At 36.5% G+C, this 22,373-nt stretch overlaps 1 protein-coding gene across 4 annotated transcripts in view; it reads left to right on the top strand.

Moving 5' to 3' along the window:
• LRRC49 (leucine rich repeat containing 49) overlaps nucleotides 1-22,373 on the top strand; it is a 130,037-nt gene that overhangs the window by 73,976 nt on the left and 33,688 nt on the right. For all 4 annotated transcript variants that reach the window (XM_033439978.2, XM_004276255.4, XM_049705840.1 and 1 more), the window contains 2 exons: nucleotides 13,683-13,766; nucleotides 17,154-17,314. In XM_033439978.2, coding sequence (XP_033295869.2) covers nucleotides 13,683-13,766; nucleotides 17,154-17,314 — 245 coding nt within the window. The remainder of the gene's footprint in view (nucleotides 1-13,682; nucleotides 13,767-17,153; nucleotides 17,315-22,373) is intronic.

Genomic DNA, 22,373 nt, shown 5'->3' with positions numbered 1-22,373 from the left:
TATAATGCAGAATGACAAGCTAGTTAGATGAGCTCGATGAATAGATATGTATGTGTTTATACACACACACACACACACACACACACACACACGGCACGATGATATCAAATAGCAAAGCCCACCTATGTCTACTGGAGAAACAGGAAATGTTCCAAAGGAGAAAATACTTGACTTGAGACTTGAAGAGGGGCAAAGAAGGAGGATATATCAGTGGAAAGTGTTCCAGGGAGAGAGAAGGCGTGCAACATGCAGACGGGTGTGAGAATATGGCAACTGATAGCACTTCAACGTGGCTGAGCACTGACTGTACATGGGGGAGAAGAGCAAGAGGAAAAGGATGTATGACCAGCAAGGGCTGGGTCATGAAGGGCATTTTATGCCATAGGAAAGAGTTTAGATTTTTGTGTTGAACATAGGAAATCCTTAGAGTTTTAAGATACTTAAATTGGATTAGTCTATTGAAAAGTTTATCTGAGTAGCAGCCCAGAGGATGAATTGTGGAGGACAGGATGGGTGATAAAGTGAGAAGCAAGGAGGTTAGTCAGGGTAAGAGCTTCTGGGGGTCTGATCCAGAGGAATGGCAAGAGATAATATGATATCAAAAGATAATGTGACTTCCTGGCCTCAATTCCTATTTAGCTTTTGTTATCTCTGTTAAGAAGAATGGCTTTTAGTCAGTAAAGAGAAGAAATAAATATTAATAAAGTGAAAGTAAAACCTAGGATAGGTGAATAAAAAGTTTGAGTCCAGACCCATTTAGATCAGGGGCTGGCAAACTTTATCTGTAAAGGGCCTGTTAGTAAATATTTTAGGGTTTGGGAGCTATAGAGTCTGTGTTGAAAACTATTCAACTCTCTCATTGTGATGTGAAAGCAGGCATGGCCAATACATAAATGAGTGAGCATGGATCTGTTCCAATAAAACTTTATTTACAAAAAAAAAGGTGGCATACTGGATTTGGCCTGTGGGGTAGAATTTGCCAGTCTTCGATCTAGAGCAATGGATAAGTGTAGTGAATAAATTGCTGGGCCTTTGAAAGTTATATCTGGGAAGCAGTATAGGATAGCAGAGTAGCTGAAAGATAAGATGAACTCATCTGTCTTTTTATCATGGAAAGAAAAAATATTGTGACAGTAAACTTAAATGTAGATTATGAAAGAAATCTAAATTGGATTATTAGAAGATGGGTAGTGAGTACTTAAGGAATTGATCAGCAGGAGGCAGCATTAGTTCACAGAAAACAATTTGTGCCCTACAAAATTAGGTTACTATTTTAGATATTACAAACAGACCCTCTCAGAAGAGTGCTATAGAGAGACAGTGTTTTGTTATTTAAGCAAAACATTGGACAGAGTCTTTTATGATAGCGTGTTGAGTAAGTTGTATGACAACATGGTTAAGTGGATTTGTGATTCAGGTATACCTACGGAACAGAAAGTAATGGATTAACGCCAGCCTGCAGAGAAATCTGTACTGGCATGCTATGAGGCTTTTTCCTCAAGCTTATTCTCTTCAACATTTTTGAATGTTGACTAGTTGAGAACATTTATATTATTCTGATAAAAATATGTAAATGACACACTGGAAAAGTTAGAGATCCTGATGTACTGGTTGATCAAATCAGAATCCAAAAGTAGCTCAATAATCTAAAACAAGGTTTGGCAAACTACAGTCTGTGGGTCAAATCCATCCCACAGCCTGTTTTTTTCTTTTTACAGCTCTCAAGCTATGAATGGTTTTTATATTTGTGAAGCATTGTGAAAAAAGAAAAAGAATATGCAATGGGGATTTTATGTGGATCACAAAGCTTAAAATATTTACCATCTGGCCCTTTACAGGAAAAGTTTGCCGACTTCTAGTCTATAAATATAAGCAGAATTTAGCAAGATAAAAAATAGAGAAATAGAAAATTCTGGACTTTACTTCACAACAACAAACATAACAATTCTCAGCCAAATGCAGTGTTTTGGGAAATGAGACTTAGCATATTTGAAAAAGACTTGCATTGGAATTGATAAGTTCAAATTGAGTTAATTATGAGATATGATTGTTAGAAGTTAATATGGTTTTAAAGAATATTCATTTATAGAAATAGAGGATTCAGAAAAATGGACAATAGTCCCCTTTTTTCCTTTAATGGTCAAATTACACCTGAACTATTAGTTTTAGAAGGGTGATCACAAACTGGAAGTATTTCCAGAGAACCTGGCACAATTCGTTGACAAAGGAGAAGATATTACAGTAGTCTTCAAATATTTTTACAACTGTCCAGAAAAGGAGAGACTAGACACATTTGGAGGGGCTAGAAGAAGGACCATTGTATAGAAAATTCCGCCTCCCAGAATTTTAATTTCCAAGGCAGTATTTTGTGAATGCAGGTGCTATTCTCACAGTTCTGAAATGGACACAGTGTCTAAAGTTTTCACCTCAAACTCACATTTAGTTGGCTTCATATGAACTTGTTTACAATTTGCCTCCAAAAAATGCAGTAGCCTATCTGAGATAGAGGTGAGTTTCCTGTCGTGGTAGCCATTACTAAGGCTCCCCTATGCCTTCTGGTTCTCCTCCTCTTTTTAACAGATGGAAAGATGATATTTCCCTTTCCCTTGGAGTAAACACGGTCATGCAGCTTGCTTTGGCCAATGAAATGTGAGCAGAAGTAATGTACATAATTTTCAGACAGAAGCATTTAAAAGCTAAAGTGAGATTTTCCATGCTTTTCTCCCATGCAGTGGTCATTGTGGAATCATACATTGAGTCGAACATGCCATCAGGTCATAGCACCCAGGAATACTTAGCCACTACATGGAGAACAGTTGCAGTGTTCTTTGCATGATCAAGAAATAAAATTTTCTTATTGTAAGCTAGTGTGAGTTTTAAAGTTGTTATGACAGTATAACCTAGCCTGTTCTGGCTCCCCTCCCCACCAAAGTATACTATAGCTATTATCCATGGGCCAGTAGAAGTCAGGTGACATGGCTTCTAATCTACATTCTGACATTAACTATGACCTGGGAAATCAGTTTTCTCTGTAAAAAAAAAAAAAAAGATTGAATGAAAAATATGGGCCATTCTCTTCTAGACAAAACTGTAATTTTAGATCTGTTTTAATATTTAGTGTAGTCAAGGAAAACAATGTTTTGTATAACTATCTATTCTAAAGTATATGGTTAAAACCTCACATTGCCATTGTTTTTAAAATTCCACATAATAAATTGCTGCCTGTATTAGGACTGCTATTATATATTTGCAGCAAAATGTCTTCTCATATAATATATGCATTGTTTTTGAGCCTCAATAAGCTGCTAACAATATATTCTAAGTTATTAAACACCTATTAAATCACTGCACTTCCTAATTAATTAGAAATCATTTCAGTATTGGGTCTTCACAACAAACTGAAGTAAGGAAAAAAGTGTATGTATATTTTTAGTCCCAGATAGATCCGTTTCTTTTGTTACGTAGAGGATATGGCTTTTGTGCCAGAAGTTGGACTATTACCATGAAGATGCCAGAATTTTACAATTTTTTTCCTTCTTACCAACAGACTTATAGCTTATCTTTACAATTAGAGGTTTATTTTTGTTTCTACGTTTAGCTACTCTATAATTATTTGGGCTGAAATATAGTCATCAGATATATAAGTTTTTAAAAACACTCAATATTTGAATTGATTTGGCATATGTCCAGTTTTCCTAGGTTTAGCTTTCCTTTTAAAGTCGTACTGCCTTTAATAGATGCTCAAATTCTTTTTGAAAATCTGATGAAATCATCTCTTAAGTATGTGTAGTACGTGATCCATACAGTTTCTAGTACTGTTTAAAACTGCTCTTTGAGTAACCAATCTGTTTCTAGTTCACATTTAATACATGAGTCAACAATTGAACATCAATATATTTTGTTCTTTTAAAAAGTTTTTTTCTGAAACAGGTTATACTTAATAGGTACTAAATCAGCATTGACTGAGCAAAAGAGTTTAATATGCTTATTAATAGCTATTTTATAAAGCTAGTAATCAAGGTTCTGAATTTCATTTTTAGTTTATTTTTCCTCATTACCTCTATTCAGCCTTTAAATATTAAGAATAACTATTTCCCAAATTGTAAAATATATTTTATTTATTTAAAATCTTTATTGCAGTATAATTACTTTACAATGGTGTGTTAGTTTCTGCTTTATAATAAAGTGAATCAGCTATACATATACATATATCCCCATATCTCCTCCCTCTTGCATCTCCCTCCCACCGTCCCTATCCCACCCCTCTAGGTGGTCACAAAGCACCGAGCTGATCTCCCTGTGCTATGTGGCTGCTTCCCACTAGTTATCTGTTTTACATTTGGTAGTATTTATAAGTCTATGCCACTCTCTCACTTTGTCCCAGCGTACCCCTCCCCCTCCCCCTCCCCATTTCCTCAAGTCCATTCTCTACATCTGCATGTTTATTCCTGTCCTGCCCCTAGGTTCTTTAGAACCTTTTTTTTTTTTTTTTACATTCCATATATATGTGTTAGCATACGATACTGGTTTTTCTCTTTCTGACTTACTTTACTCTGTATGACAGACTCTAGGTCCATCCACCTCACTACAAATAACTCAATTTCGTTTCATTTTATGGCTGAGTAATATTCCATTGTATATATGTGCCACATCCTCTTTATCCATTCAGCTGTCGAAGGACACTTAGGTTGCTTCCATATCCTAGCTGTTGTAACTAGAGCTGCAGTGAACATTGTAGTACATGACTCTTTTTGAATTATGGTTTTCTCAGGGTATATGCCCAGTAGTGGGATTGCTGGGTCGTATGGTAGTTCTATTTTCAGTTTTTTAAGGAACCTCCATACTGTTCTCCATAGTGGCTGTATCAATTTACATTCCCACCAAGAGTGCAAGAGGGTTCCCTTTTCTTCGCACCCTCTCCAGCATTTATTTTTTGTAGATTTTTTGACGATGGCCATTCTGACTGGTGTGAAGTGATACCTCATTGTAGTTTTGATTTGTATTTCTCCAATGATTAGTGATGTTGAGCACCCTTTCATATGTTTGTTGGAAATCTGTATGTCTTCATTTGGAGAAATGTCTATTTAGGTCTTCTGCCCATTTTTGGATTGGGTTGTTTGTTCTTTTTGATATTGAGCTGCTTGTAAATTTTGGAGATTAGTCCTTTGTCAGTTGCTTCATTTGCAAATATTTTCTCCCATTCTTAGGGTTGTTTTTTCGTCTTGCTTATGGTTTCCTTTGCTGTGCAAAAGCTTTTAACTTTCATTAGGCCCCATTTGTCTATTTTTGCTTTTATTTCCATTTCTCTAGGAGGTGGGTCAAAAAGGATCTTACTGAGATTTATGTCATAGAGTGTTCTGCCTATGTTTTCCTCTAAGAGTTTTATAGTTTCTGGCCTTACATTTAGGTCTTTAATCCATTTTGAGCTTATATTTGTGTATGGTGTTAGGGAGTGATATAATCTCATACTTTTACATGTACCTGTCCAGTTTTCCCAGCACCACTTATTGAAGAGGCTGCCTTTTCTCTATTATATATGCTTGCCTCCTTTATCAAAGATAAGGTGACCATATGTACGTGGGTTTATCTCTGGGCTTTCTATCCTGTTCCATTGATCTATCTTTCTGTTTTTGTGCCAGTACCATACTGTCTTGATTACTGTAGCTTTGTAGTATAGTCTGAAGTCAGGGAGCCTGATTCCTTCAGCTCTGTTTTTCTTTCTCAAGAATGCTTTGCTATTTGGGTCTTTTGTGTTTCCATACAAATTGTGCACTTTCTTCTTCTAGTTCTGTGAGAAATGCCACTGGTAGTTTGATAGGGATGGCATTGAATCTGTAGATTGCTTTGGGTAGTAGAGTCATTTTCACAATGTTGATTCTTCCAATCCAAGAACATGGTATATCTCCCCATCTATTTGTATCATCTTTAATTTCTTTCATCAGTGTCTTATAGTTTTCTGCATAAAAGGTCTCTTGGTCTCCCTAGGTAGAGGTTTATTCCTAGGTATTTTTTTCTTTTTGTTGCAATGGTAAATGGGAGTGTTTTCTTAATTTCACTTTCAGATTTTTCATCATTAGTGTATAGGAATGCAAGAGATTTCTGTGCATTACTTTTGTATCCTGCTACTTTACCAGATTCATTGACTAGCTCTAGTAGTTTTCTGGTAGCATCTTTAGGATTCTCTATGTATACTGTCATGTCATCTGCTAACAGTGACAACTTTACTTCTTCTTTTCCGATTTGGATTCCTTTTATTTCTTTTTCTTCTCTGATTGCTGTGGCTAAAACTTCCAAAACTGTGTTGAATAATAGTGCTGAGACTGGACAGCCTTGTTTGTTCCTGATCGTAGTGGAAATGGTTTCAGTTTCTCACCATTGAGGACGATGTTGGCTGTGGGTTTGTCCCACGTGGCCTTTATTATGTTGAGGTAAGTTCCCTCTATGCCTACTTTCTTCAGAGTTTCTATCATAAATGGGTGTTGAATTTTGTCGAAAGCTTTCTCTGCATCTAATGAGATCATCATACAGTTTTTCTCCTTCAATTTGTTAATATGGTGTATCACATTGATTGATATGCATATATTGAAGAATCCTTGCATTCCTGAGATAAACCCCACTTGATCATGGTGTATGATCCTTTTAATGTGCTGTTGGATTCTCTTTGATAGTATTTTGTTGAGGATTTTGCACCTATGTTCATCAGTGATATTGGCCTGTAGTTTTCTTTCTTTGTGACATCTTTATCTGGTTTTGGTATCAAGGTGATGGTGGCCTCGTAGAATTAATTTGGGAGTGTTTCTCCCTCTGCTATAATTTGGAAGAGTTTGAGAAGCATAGGTGTTAGCTCTTCTCTAAATGTTTGATAGAATTCACCTGTGAAGCCATCTGGCCCTGGGCTTTTGTTTGTTGGAAGATTACTAATCACAGTCTCAATTTCAGTGCTTGTGATTGGTCGGTTTATATTTTCTCTTTCTTCCTGGTTCAGTCTCAGAAGGTTGTGCTTCTCTGAGAATTTGTCCATTTCTTCCAGGTTGCCCACTTTATTAGCATATAGTTGCTTGTAGTAAGATCTCATGATCCTTTGTATTTCTGCAGTGTCTGTTGTTACTTCTCCTTTTTATTTCTAAATCTATTGATTTGAGTCTTCTCCCTTTTTTTCCTGTTGAGTCTGGCTAATGCTTTATCAATTTTGTTTCTCTTCTCAAAGAACAAGCTTTTAGTTTTATTGATCTTTAATATTGTTTCCTTCATTTCTTTTTCATTTATTTCTGATCTGATCTTTATGATTTCCTTCCTTCTGCTAACTTTGGGGTTATTTTGTTCTCCTTTGTCTAATTGCTTTAGGTGTAAGATTAGGTTGTTTATTTGAGATGTTTCTTGTTTCCTGAGATAAGATTGTATTGCTATAAACTTCCCTCTTAGAACTGCTTTTGCATCTTCCCATAGGTTTTGGGTCGTCATGTTTTCATTGTCATTTGTTTCCAGATATTTTTTGATTTCCTCTTTGATTTCTTCAGTGATCTCTTGGTTATTTAGTAGCATATTGTTTAGCCTCCATGTTTTTGTACTTTTTACAGATTTTTCCTGTAATTGATACCTAGTTGCATAGTGTTGTTGTCAGAATAGATACTTGATACGATTTCAATTTTCTTAAATTTACTGAGGCTTGATTTGTGACCCAAGATATGATCTATCCTGGAGAATGTTCCATGAGCACTTGAGAAGAAAGTGTATTCTGTTGTTTCTGGATGGAATGTCCTATAAATATCGATTCAGTACATCTTGTTTAATGTGTCATTTAAAGCATGTGTTTCCTTATTTATTTTCATTTTGGATGATCTGTCCATTGGTGAAAGTGGAGTGTTAAAGTCCCCTGCTATGATTGTGTTACTGTCGACTTCCCCTTTTATGGCTGTCAGCATTTGCCTTACATATTGAGGTGCTCCTATGTTGAATGCATAAACATTTAAAATTGTTATATCTTCTTCTTGGATTGATCCCTTGATCATTATGTAGTGTTCTTCATTGTCTCTTGTAATAGTCTTTATTTTAAAGTCTATTTTGTCTGATATGAGATTTGCTACTTCAGCTATCTTTTGATTTCCACTTGCATGGAATATCTTTTTCCATCCCCTCACTTTCAGTCTGTATGTGTCGCTAGGTCTGAAGTGGGTCGCTTGTAGACAGCATATATACGGGTCTTGTTTCTGTATCCATTCAGCCAGTCTCTGTCTTGGTGGGAGCATTTAATCCATTTACATTTAAGGTAATTATCGATATGTATGTTCCTATTCCCATTTTCTTAATTGTTTTGGGTTTGTTATTGCAGGTCTTTTCCTTCTCTTGTGTTTCCTGCCTAGAGAAGTTCCTTTAGCATTTGTTGTAAAGCTGCTTTAGTGGTGCTGAATTCTCTTAGCTTTGCTTGTCTGTAAAGCTTTTAATTTTCTGCCGAATCTAAATGAGATTCTTGCTGGGTAGAGGCATCTTGGTTGTAGGTTTTTCCCTTTCATCAAATATGTCCTGCCACGCCCTTCTGGCTTGCAGAGTTTCTACTGAAAGATCAGGTGTTAACCTAATGGGGATCCCCTTGTATGTTATTTGTTGTTTTTCCCTTTCTGCTTTTAATATTTTTTCTTTGTATTTAATTTTTCATAGTTTGATTAATATGTGTCTTGGCGTGTTTCTCCCTGGATTTATCCTGTATGGGACTCTCTGCGCTGCCTGGACTTGATTGACTATTTCCTTTCCCATATTAGGGAAGTTTTCGACTCTAATCTCTTCAATTATTTTCTCAGTCCCTTTCTTTTTCTCCTCTTCTTCTGGGACCTCTATAATTCATGTGTTGGTGTGTTTAATGTTGTCCCAGAGGTCTCTGAGACTCTCCTCAATTCTTTTCAACCTTTTATCTTTATTCTGCTCTGCGGTAATTTTTTCCAGTATTTTATCATCCACGTCACTTATCTGTTCTTCTGCCTCAGTTATTCTGCTATTGATTCCTTGTAGAGAATTTTTAATTTCATTTATTGTGTTGTTCATCATTGTTTGTTTGCTCTTTAGTTCTTATAGGTCCTTGTTACACGTTTCTTGTATTTTCTCCATTCTATTTCCAAGATTTTGGATATCTTTACTATTATTACTCTGAATTCTTTTTCAGGTAGACTGCCTATTTCCTCTTCATTTGTTTGGTCTGTTGGGTTTTTACCTTGCTCCTTCATCTGCTGTGTGTTTCTCTGTCTTCTCCTCTTGCTTAACTTACTGTGTTTGGGGTCTCCTTTTTGCAGGCTGCATGTTCATAGTTCCCATTGTTTTTGGTGTCTACCCCCAGTGGCTAAGGTTGGTTCAGCGGTTTGTGTAGGCTTCCTGGTGGAGGAGACTAGTGCCTGTGTTCTAGTGGTTGAGGCTGGATTTTGTCTTTCTGGTGAGCAGGACTACGTCCGGTGCTGTGTTTTGGGGTGTCTGTGACTTTATTTTGATTTTAGGCAGCCTCTGTGTTAATGGGTGGGGTTGTGTTCCTGTCTTGCCAGTTATTTGGCACAGGGTGTCCAGCACTGTAACTTGCTGGTCGTTGAGTGGAGCTGGGTCTTAGTGTTGAGATGGAGATCTCTGGGAGAGCATTCTCCATTTGATATTTTGTGGAGTCAGGAGGTCTCTGGTGGACCAATGACCTGAACTCGGCTCTCCCACCTCAGAGGCACAGGCCTGACACCCGGCTGGAGCACCAAAACCCTGTCAGCCACACAGCTCAGAAAAGAAGGGAGAAAATAAGAAAGAAAGAAAAAATAACAAAGTTATTAAAATAAAAAAATATTATTAAAAATAAAAGAAAAAAATAACGGAAAAGAGCAAAAAAAAGGAAAGAAAGAAATAAGAGAGCAACCAAACCAAAAAACAAATCCACCAGTGATAACAAGCACTAAAAAGTATACTAATAAAAAAGGAAGGAAAAAAATAAAAATGGACAGATAGAATCCTAGGAGAAATGGTAAAAGGAGAGCTATACAGACAAAATCACACAAAGAAGCATACACATACACACTCATAAAAAGAGAAAAAGCAAAAGAAAAAAAATATGTATATGTATATTTAAAAAAGAGGAAGAGAGCAACCAAATCAATAAACAAATATACCAATGATTATAAACTCTATATACTAAACTAAGAAAAACATAAAACCAAAGCCAAATTAGATACAGAAGGCAAACCCCAAGTCTACAGTTGCTCCCAACGTCCACCCCCTCAATTATAGGATGATTTGTTGTCTATTCAGGTATTCCACAGATTCAGGGTACATCAAGTTGATTGTGGAGATTTAATCTGCTGCTCCTGAGGCTGTTGGGAGAAATTTCCCTTTCTCTTCTTTGTTTTCACAGCTCCTGGGGTTCAGCTTTGGTTTTGACCTTGCCTCTGTGTGTAGGTTGCCTGAGGGCATCTGTTTTTCTCTCAGACAGGACGGGGTTAAAGTAGCAGCTGATGAGGGGCTCTGGCTCACTCAGGCCAGGGGGTGCTTGGGGAACGGAATGCAGGGCGAGCCTGTGGTGGCGGAGGCTGGCGTGATGTTGCAACAACCTGAGGCACGCCATGTGTTCTGCTGAGGAGGCTGTCCCTGGATCAGAGGACCCTGGCATTGGTGGGCTGCACCGGCTCCTGGGAGGGGAGGTGTGGATAGTGACCTGTGCTTGCACACAGGCTTCTTGGTGGCTGCAGCAGCAGCCTTCGCATTTCATGCCCGTCTCTGGTGTCCGCGCTGATAGCCGTGCCTTGCTCCCATCTCTGGAGCTCGTTTAGGCACTGTTCTGAATCCCCTCTCCTAGCACACCCCGAAACAATGCTCTCTTGACTCTTGGGCAATTCCAGACATTTTTCCGGAGTCCCTCACGGCTAGCTGTGGCACACTAGCCCCCTTCAGGCTGTGTTCACGCAGGCAACCCCGTCCTCTCCCTGGGATCTGACCTCTGAAGCCGTAGCCTCAGCTCCCAGCCCCCACACGCCCCTGCAGGTGAGCGGACAAGCCTCTGAGGCTGGTGAGTGCTGGTTGGCCCCCATCCTCTGTGCGGGAATCTCTCCGCTTTGCCCTCTGTACCCCTGTTGCTGCGCTCTTCTCCATGGCTCCAAAGCTTCCCCCTGGCCACCCCGGGTCTCCACCAGTGAAGGGGCTTTCCAGTGTGTGGAAACTTTTCCTCCTTCACAGCCACCTCCCAGAGGTGCAGGTCCTGTCCCTATTCTTTTGTCTCTGTTTTTTCTTTTTTCTTTTGCCCTACCCAGGTACTTGGGGAGTTTCTTGCCTTTTGGGAAGTCTGAGGTCTTCTGCCAGCATTCAGTAGGTGTTCTGTAGGAGTTGTTCCACATGTAGTTGTATTTCTGATGTATTTGTGGGGAGGAAGGTGATCTCCATGTCTTACTCCTCCACCATCTTGAAGGTCTCCGTCCATAAAATATACTTTAAATTCATCAAAAATCACATAAATTTTCATTCCCTTTAAAACAACTAAATCATATGTCAGATTGCTTCTAAATTTTGACCTCACTTTTTTCATCTCTCTAAAATCAGTAAGACACATTTAAATATATCCTTATTATAAAAATACAAACTGCATTTCTCACAAATGATTTCTGGCCCTGATCCTGGCTTTGTCACTAGCTGTGTGACCTTGTATAATTTACTAAACTTCTCAGAGTATTCATTTCCTCATTTCTAAAATTAGAGTTTTACAGGAGATACATTCTACTTTCCTTTTTAACTCCATGATAGTTTCTCTTTGTGCATTTTTTATTTACTTCTTTAGTCTAGGTCCTTTCTTCGTTTTCAGAAGCATTTGTAATGGCTCACACCCTAGAATACCTATTTGTGATCTCTTTGATCTTCCTTAATTCTAATATAATGTATATACTGATCAGGATAGGCTAGATTATATTACAGTAACAACTTCTCTAACCTCAGTGGATTAAATCCACAAAGTTTATTTCATGCTCATACTGTCAGTCTGCCCATAGTATGTGATCTGGGAACTTTACTCTGTGTTGTCCTCATTCCAGGACCAAGGCCTTCAAAGTACCCAACCTCTGGAGCTTTGCAAATTCTACAGTAGAGGTGAGAGAGAGAATAGCTATGTCATCATTGTCTGAAATGTTCCACTCAGAAGTAAACACATGTCACTTTTGTTCATATGACATTGGCCAAAGCAAGTCACATGAACTCACCTAACTTCAAAAGGGCATGAAGTGCTATCTCACAATGTGGCCAGGATGTGGGGAGACACAGGAATATTTGGCAAACAACTCTTATGACTATCCATTATATTTTAAATCAAATGTTAACTTCTGGTAGAAGTGTCAATTAGTACTACATTTATGGAGGGAAATTTGCAAACATATCAAAAGGCCTAGAAATATGTCTACCACTTGATTTAGTAGTTTCAGTTTTAGGAAATTATTGAACAGATGTATAGAGATGTACATTCAATAATTCATTCCTTGAATATATGTTTATTGAATATCTACTATGTAATGGGGAGCTGACCTGGTCCATACCTTCGTGGAGCTATTTGCAGGAAAGGGGAGAGATAGTACCAGAAATAATTTAAATGAAACAGGTTAAGTGCTATGATTGGCAAGTATAGGCTAGTATGAAAGCATACAGGAAAATTTCTTCTGACCTGTTTTCCAGTTGGCTGATTCTCTCTTCAGCTGTATAAAATCTGCTCTCAAACCACCTCCATTAAATTTTTCATATCAGTTTTTGTAATTTTTTATTTCTTAAAAAGTTCTGCTTCAAATGTACTGAATTACTTTTTAAATTTTCTATCACTGAAGATATTTTCAGGTTTGTCTTTTATGAAGAAATTGTTTTCTCAAATTGTGACATCATTTTGAATGCCTACAAATCTTTTGGTAATAAAAATTAAAACTTACATGGTTATAATTTACTTTATTAAAATTTGTCAATATTCAGGGGGAAAAAAACATGATCCAGATTGTGTATACAGATTGCAACATTTAAAAATTTGCTCATAGTGAGTATTGTAAGGTGATACAGAAATGATAATATTTGAGTTAGGGTGTTAGGATTATGACTGATTTAAAAAAATTTTTCTAAACTGTATAATGTTATTACAGTAATATTATTTCATAGTTTTTAGAATGGAAGAAATTAGACTGGCCAAATCAACTTAAAAACAAAGTAAAAGTAATGATATTAATGGAGAATAATTTATTAATATCAATGGAGAGTTTTTAAAAGCTTTCACAGCTGTTTTGTCATTAAGAAAAACCTCTGATTTGCAACCATAAATTAAATAAAGATTGTTAAGAGTATAATTTTTATCCTTTTTATCTTCATGATAGCAAGTTTGTTAAGTCTCTCCATGTGGAACTACAGTACAAAGAAAAATTATAGAAGCCTGCTTCCCCTTTCTTTTTTCTCTTCTCATTCTTTTTTCTTTCTTGTGTTAGTTAGGTTTATCTCACATCAAGAGTGTGGAGCAGAGTTAAGAATGTACAGGTTTCTTTTAGAATTAAGACGGAAGAAGAAAATAAAGAGGAACATACTAACTTTTTCTTTGAGGGCATATTTTCTATTAGCAAGTAGTATGCCTCTCACAAAGAAAATCAGACTTGGAAAACTGAAGATATTTAGCATAAAAAAGGTTAAATACGTAATAATACTTTTTTACATTTTTCTTTTAGGAAGAAGAAAGGCGTATGGCATCTGTTGTAGCCAAAAAAGAGGAAGAGAAGAAGCGAGAAAGTCATAAGCAATCTTTGCTTAAGGTATTTTCTATGATGTCTACATGCATATATGTGCACATGCACTCACACACAGTGAAGCTAGCTAGCTAATCAGCTAGAAAAGTAGTTTCCAAACTGTAAATTTTTCATGCCTATCAGTAGAGTGTTTTTAATAAACAAACACCCTTAAAACTTTTATAAGTCACTACCTATAAACAAACTTTTACTTCTGAAATACAATATAATGTACATTATAAAACACATGCAAAAGATAGAAATTGTAAAAGAGATTAAAAATAAATATAACAGAAGTTATAATTTTTTCCACACCAGTATATCACCATGTGTGTCCTCATGGCATGTGCATTTCATTTTGGAAACCGCTGTAGTAGACTGTCATCTTTAATGATATATTTTAATGAGCTCTGCTACATGTTTTTTTTTTAAATGATGGCTTTTTGCATTAAAAAAATTTCTCCATTAGCTTCTCTGATATAGAGGTGGTAAAGGTTTTGAGGAGTATAGGAATTAAAGGTTTTTTAAACTGGTTTTAAATTATTTAACATATCAGACGTTAAATTTCCTTAAAATGTTTTCTTTAAAAATATTTTATATTAACATAACAAAGTATAATAAATAAAGACAGCTTAAAGTTTATAGTTCTTATTATGATTCTACTATGTTCTGAAACTAAGGATATCACCCTGATTACCATTACTCATTCTTGTCTTGTGTAGGTGCTTTTCTTTTTAAAATTAAAATGGCATTCAGAATTTTTAAAAATGACTAATAGGGATACAAAGTTGTATCTTAGGGAACTTACTGGGGTGATGGAAATGTTATGAGTTAGCAGATATACACATTTGTCAAAACTGATCAAAGAGTACACTTGAACGTGTGTATTTTACTCTATGAAAACTACTCCAAAGTTAACAAACAAAACAAAACAAAACAAACTTGGTCCCAAGCCCTCTCAGCTCCAGGCTGCTACTTCAAAAGTAATTAGAACTGTTACTCAGTATGCTAAAATTTTCTCACCTGCTGTTATTGGTGATTTAACTCTAACGCTTCCAGTGTAAGTAGAACCTAGTATAGGCAACAAATTGCACTTGACTCCATCTTTGAACTGAACATTTTTTATTATATACCCAATTCAGCTGCTTGTAACCATCAGTATTTTTGGAAATATGCCATTAAATTTTTAGCTAACATGTTTTTTAGATGTTTGGAAAATATTTATGAAAACTTCAAAAAATACCTAATGCTTCTCTTGAAGTCGCTAAATAGGGCTCTTTAATTATGAGGGTTATTTAATTTTAAAAATTTTTAGTAAGAGGAAAAGTGTAGGAAATCAGGAATTCTAGCTCTAGCTCAGATTCAGGGTCATGATATCAAAGACCCTCAGCATTTACTAGAGATTGTTTCATGTGACAACACATATTGATCATTAAGAAAATGGGATGGGTGGTTATAGAGGGACAGGAAGAGTGTATGGACTTATATCTTCAGCCTTTTCGCTTTTCTATCTTTCTATTTTCTTTTCAAACTTGGAAATGAATGGAAGTGATAGTTATGGGATATACTGGTGTGGTATTGCTTGGACTATAAAGAATAGACTCAAGTGGCAGAAGCTGAAAGTTGGCATCTTCTAAAATAATTGTCACTTTAACACAGACTTGGCAAATTGCCGTCTAGCTATAGTCGTGATTGTACTAATATATGCCAAATGCATCCATGATCTTTGAGCATGAAATTTTTGGGGTGTACCCCCTTTTGCCTTACAGAATCTCTAGACTTTCTTTTGGTACTCTTTTTTTTGCTCCACAGACACCTAGAGCCCTTGTTTGTCCCCCTGGCCAACCAGCAATCCCCACCTGACCCCGGACTGCACTCTTGTTTTAAAATGTCTTCCCTTTTCTTGGCCTCAATGAAAATATCCATTTTCTTAGTCAACCTGGTGTTGATCTGATTTTAATAACCCAATTAAAGAAAGCTTAACTTTGGGATTGGTATAGGAAAGTGTTTGCGTTTTCAGAGTATCTTGTTATAAATTTGTTAGCATACTCAGTGGTGTAAACTTTTGTGCCCTGTTTCTAAGCATCACTATATCTACCTCACTTAGAATATTTATTTTTGCCGACTCCAAGTCAGCCAGAAAACCAAATGCATGGAGCCAGCATGATAGCCATCCTCCATTTACTCGCTGCCCCTGCCTCTTTCAAAGTAGCCTTGGTACTGAGTAAAAATAGTGGTATTGCTTAGATTAAGAATTGGTTTGTCCCAGTCATCTGCAAATAACTGAAATAGAATTCTTTAAGGTAAGGTGCCTTTTTATCATAGATCTGGGGGGAAAATTTATAGTAGAATGGCAGATTCCTACTTGCTTTAGATCAGAAGGACATACATAAAATGTCAAAAAGGCTCAGAAGTATATACATATTAAGTATAACCCATTTAATTATATAAACAAATTTGAAATTCCAAGCAATAGAAAAAAGAACCCATGCTAGAAACATTTTTAAATGCAGAAACAGAACTTTTAAAATGTTTAGTTTTAATTAAGCTTTGTCACCACTTTTCATTCCTATCCAATGCCATTTCTACATCTAAAATTTTAGATAGGCGAAGAGGTGGAACTAAACGTAAGTATTCTGCATGTGTGAATGCACTGAGGGAATGGGCAAAGGCTCTTCCTAACAGCCTTCACTGGCTCCAAAGAGAGCAGGTGAATCAGTATCACACAGATGATTTTTCACTGGATGATTGTTCTCTTAGTAAAGAGAAAAGGGAAAGTGTCCATTTTCAGCACTCTGATTTAATCAATATGCCATTTAAAAATTAACTTTTGATAATGGATAATCTAGGATGCTATTAGTTATCTAGAAATATTTCAACCTAGTACAATTTCATTTAATAGTCTATGTATGATTATTAATTTTCAGACATTGTAATTTATGCTGTGAAGCTTGGAACATTGATCAGTCTCTCTCCTTCCTCCCTTCCCCCCCAAAGTATTCCACCATATTTGCCATAATTATTGAATAGGAAAATTAAAATATCATTAGTTTTTTCTTGCTGTGTTTAAACACAAAGGCATAATTTTGTCTAATTAAAACTTCACAAAATGCTTGAATATATAAATTTCTGTCAAATTAAACTTTCAAATAGTGAATTTTCTTATCTCCAATGGAAGTAATTATTGTTTTGCATATAATTTGTTAAGGATGATAGAGCATCGTTGAGATGGTTGATTGCATAGGTTAAATAAAGGCCACTTATACTGTGTTTTAGAATACATATTTGGTAGCTACTTTTAAGTAACAGACTCCTTTTAAAGGTGTGATAAGTAGTACAAACAATATGCTCCTTGGACTCTCGTGCTACAAAAATTGCATTATGTAATTCTTGTCCCAATGAACTTTTTCATAGGAGAAGAAAAGGTTAATAATTAACAACGTAGCTCGAAAGTGGGACTTGCAACAACATCGAATTACCAATATTGCTACAAACCAAGATGGAAAAGATTCAGACTCTCAGGACCACTGTCAGAACGATGGAAGCACCATCTCTGCATTTCCAGAGGAAACAGGGTATGCAGTGGTATTCTTTCCAGATACTAGTATCTTTGGAGAACTGAATTTGGAGCAGAAACAGGAAAACATTTGATATATAATTATTTTAAGATAGTTTTCTTAAGAAAACCTACTGAAATTAGCAGTAGGTTTTAAAAGTTAAGATGGAAATATTGAAAATATAAGCTGACCCCTAATTTAAAAACCCTTCAGTAGTTTCTTATTTTTCATAGGAATAAATCTAGATTACTTAATATAGCCTATGAGACCCTCTACCCACCTCACCTATTTTATCCCATACCATCAGCCACTTTATTCTTGTGCTGCAGCCTCAGTGATTTCCAGTTCAGTTACTTCCTACTTCAGAACCCTTCTTTTACAAACAGTTGTATTCTCCCCTGCCCTACTTTCCTCACCCTACCCTGGCTAACTACCACTCAGCCTGGAGGTCTTAAATTTAAACCTCGCTTCCCCTGAAAAGCCTTCCCTAACGACTTCCCGGAGACTAGGCTAGATCAGATAACCTTTTTTTCTCCCAGTACTCTGCACTTGCCCTTGTTAGCACTTATCATGACCATAATTAAATAAATAGTGGGTAATTAGCTGTTTCATAACTGTCTTCCCCACTAGAATGTAAGCTTCTCAAGGAAAAGAATCCTGATTATCTTAACCTCTGTTGTTTCCCCAGTAGCTATCACAAATCCTTACTCCTTAACTAGTAGTATTAAGCAATTCGGCATAAAGTCTGAATAGTTAGTTACTCCAGTTCTGTTCTATAATATCTGTCTATTCCAGTGGCTCACAGCCTCTTTCTTCTATGACACATTGGTCAGATAACATATATCCCTTGATTTATGAGCAAATCTGAGGACGCTTTCTAGACTTGACATATTTCTCTTCCTCTCAAGAAGGCATACTAGAATCAAGTAAATAAGAGGAATATAAAGCATACATATTTTCATAGTTTATTTATAATTTAAAAACATATATATATAATTTAAAACCTAAAAATCAAAGATAGAATGCACTGCAGTTTTGTTGCACTTGATGCACAGTTATCTAATGACCAAACCAAATTCTGAAACACATTTCAAACTAAATATAATATAGCTTTTATTTCAAGTTTTCAGCCAGTATTCTTTAAGCTTTCCATATATGAAGAATGCGATAAAGTCATTTAAGAGGAATTAGAATAATATTTTGGAAGTTTACTGGAGTTAAAGAGTTTGACATATATTTTAAAGACAAATATACTTTTTTGTGTGTGGTACGGGGGCCTCTCACTGTCGTGGCCTCTCCCGTTGCGGAGCACAGGCTCCGGATGCGCAGGCTCAGTGGCCATGGCTTACGGGCCCAGCCGCTCCGCGGCATGTGGGATCTTCCCAGACCAGGGCACGAACCTGTGTCCCCTGCATCGGCAGGCGGACTCTCAACCACTGCGCCACCAGGGAAGCCCGACAAATATACTTTTACAATTTTAGTTATAAGATTAATTTATATTGATCAATGTACCTCCTTCAGCTCACTTGGGTATCCACATGGTAGAGTTTCTCAGATCTTTTAGCTAGAAAAATAAGGAAACAATTAAAATTCTAATTAAGTAATGATTTATATAACAGATATATCACTTATATTGCCCTGGAGCTTTATTTAATATTTTTTAAATGTCAAAATGTAATTTTACTTGGCTAGAACTGTACTTTATAAAATTAAAACTTTATATCATTGGGCTTTAGATTTATGAAATACTATACAAGTCAGTTCTATTTCTGATTTATCTTTTATTAAAAAATATATTTTTTATCTTCCTTAAGAAGATTTCCTAGTACCAAGTTTATCCAAATGATCTTATAAATTTTATCCTGAAATTTTAATAAGGTTTTAAAATTACTCCTTTAATACGTCAAATTTATTTTTATATATGGTGTTAGGTAAGAGTGTAACTTGATTTTATTTCAATTGACTAGTTAATTTTCTAATAGCATTCCTCAATTAAATTATTGTCTTTTTTAATGAGAATGCCATTTTCATGTTATAGTAGGTTCCCATAAATATTGGATATACTTCTGGACTCTCTATTCCATGTCACTAATCTACTTTTATGTCTCAATGCCAATACCAGACTCTTTTGATTATTGTCATTTTATACTAAGTTTTAATATCTAGTAAGGGAAATATGCTTTCACTATTCTTTTCAAAGTTTCAGTTCTTACACACTTGTTCTTACATATAACTTTAAAATCATTTAATCTAAATGGAAATGTTAGAATCTTATTCAAATGGCATTTAAGTTGTTTATTTCAGTAGGATTAACATTCTTAAGATAATAAATCAGCATTTTAAAAATCATGGTATATCTCTCCATACTTTTCAGGTATACTAGGGAGCTAATTGGGGAAGTGTTGCGTTACTGAAGGAAAATCCTGAGGAAATAAAGGAGATTATAGACCATGAAACTGTAGCAGCTACAGTGAATTGTTGAGTGAGCATTCCAGGAGCACAGAGTAGCAAGGTGTATAAGTAGAGAAGCTAAATGTCTTATAAAGAATAAGGAGATGAAGGATCAAAGATAAGGGGGACTTCCCTGGTGGCGCAGTGGTTAAGAGTCCGCCTGCCGATGCAGGGGACATGGGTTCGTGCCCCAGCGGGAAGATCCCACATGCCGCGGAGCGGCTGGGCCCACGAGCTATGGCTGCTGAGCCTGCACGTCCGGAGCCTGTGCTCCGCAACGGGAGAGGCCACGACAGTGGGAGGCATGCGTACCTCAAAAAAAAAAAAAAAAAGAAAAAAAAAGATACAGAATTTAAAAATTCAAGTATAATGACGAAAGAAATGATGGACCATATGGTTAGGTTACTTTTTTTTTTAATTAATTGCTTTTTTATTATGGTAAGAACACATTATGAAATCTAACCTCTTAACGCATTTTTAAGTGTACTATGCAGTATTAATAAATATAGGCACCACATTTTATGGCAGATCTCTAAAGTGTAACAGAAACTTTATACCTATTAAAAACAACTCCCCATTTCTCCGTGCCTCCCCCAGCCCCTGACAACAACCACTGTATTCTTTTTTTTTTTAATGTCTTTATTAGAGTATAATTACTTTACAATGGTGTGTTAGTTTCTGCTTTATAACAAAGTGAATCAGTTATACATATACATATGTCCCCATATCTCTTCCCTCTTGCGTCTCCCTCCCTCCACCCTCCCTATCCCACCCCTCTAGGTGGTCACAAAGCACCGAGCTGATCTCCCTGTGCTATGTGGCTGCTTCCCACTAGCTATCTATTTTACGTTTGGTAGTGTACATGTGTCCATGCAACTTTCACTTTGTCCCAGCTTACCATTCCCCATCCCCGTATCCTCAAGTCCATTCTCTAGTAGGTCTGCATCTTTATTCTCGTCTTGCCCCTAGGTTCTTCATGACCTTTTTTTTTTTTTAGATTCCATATATATATGTTAGCATATGGTATTTGTTTTTCTCTTTCTGACTTACTTCACTCTGTATGACAGACTCTAGGTCCATCCACCTCACTACAGATAACTCAATTTTGTTTCTTTTTATGGTTAACATTCCATTATATATATGTGCCACATCTTCTTTATCCATTCGTCTGTTGATGGACACTTAGGTTGCTTCCATGTTCTGGCTATTGTAAATAGAGCTGCAATGAACATTTTGGTACGTGACTCTTTTTGAATTATGGTTTTCTCAGGGTAGATGCCCAGTAGTGGGATTGCTGGGTCGTATGGTAGTTTTATTTTTAGTTTTTTAAGGAACCTCCATACTGTTCTCCATAGTGGCTGCATCAATTTACATTCCTACCAACAGAGCAAGAGGGTTCCCTTTTCTCCACACCCTCTCCAGCATTTATTGTTTGTAGATTTTTTTTTAACATCTTTATTGGAGTATAATTGCTTTACAATGGTGTGTTAGTTTCTGCTTTATAATAAAGTGAATCAGTTATACATATACACATGTTCCCATATCTCTTCCCTCCTGTGTCTCCCTCCCTCCCACCCTCCCTATCCCACCCCTCTAGGCGGTCACAAACCACCTAGCTGATCTCCCTGTGGTACGCGGCTGCTTCCCACTAGCTATCCACTTTACGCTTGGTAGTGTATATATGTCCATGCCACTCTCTCACCTCGTCACAGCCTACCCCTCCCCCTCCTCATATCCTCAAGTCCATGCTCTAGTAGGTCTGTGTCTTTATTCCTGTCTTACCCCTAGGTTCTTCATGACCTTTTGTTTTCTTACATTCCATATATATGTGTTAGCATACGGTATTTCTTTTTCTATTTCTGACTTACTTCGCTCAATGACAGACTCTAGGTCCATCCACCTCACCACAAATAACTCAATTTCGTTTCTTTTTATGGTTGAGTAATATTCCCTTGTATATATGTGCCACATCTTCTTTATCCATTCATCTGTTGATGGACACTTAGGTTGCTTCCATGTCCTGGCTATTGTAAATAGAGCTGCAATGAACATTTTGGTACATGACTCTTTTTGAATTATGGTTTTCTCAGGGTATATGCCCAGTAGTGGGATTGCTGGGTTGTATGGTAGTTTTATTTGTAGTTTTTTTAAGAAACCTCCATACTGTTCTCCGTAGTGGCTGCATCAATTTACATTCCCACCAACAGTGCAAGAGAGTTCCTTTTTCTCCACACCCTCTCCAGCATTTATTGTTTCTAGATTTTTTGATGATGGCCATTCTGACTGGTGTGAGATGATATCTCATTGTAGATTTGATTTGCATTTCTCTAATGATTAATGATGTTGAGCATTCTTTCTTCTGTTTGTTGGCGTTCTGTATATCTTCTTTGGAGAAATGTGTATATAGGTCTTCTGCCCATTTTTGGATTGGCGTATTTGTTTTTTGGATATTGAGCTGCATGAGCTGCTTGTAAATATTGGAGATTAATCCTTTGTCAGTTGCTTCATTTGCAAATATTTTCTCCCATTCTGATGGTTCTCTTTTCGTCTTGTTTATGGTTTCCTTTGCTGTGCAAAAGCTTTTAAGTTTCAGTAATTCCCACTTGTTTGTTTTTGTTTTTATTTC

The sequence above is a fragment of the Orcinus orca genome, chromosome 2 (assembly GCF_937001465.1).
Source record: "Orcinus orca chromosome 2, mOrcOrc1.1, whole genome shotgun sequence".
In the NCBI taxonomy this organism is placed as follows: Eukaryota; Metazoa; Chordata; class Mammalia; order Artiodactyla; family Delphinidae; genus Orcinus; species Orcinus orca.
This window is presented reverse-complemented; position numbering and strand designations above follow the sequence as displayed.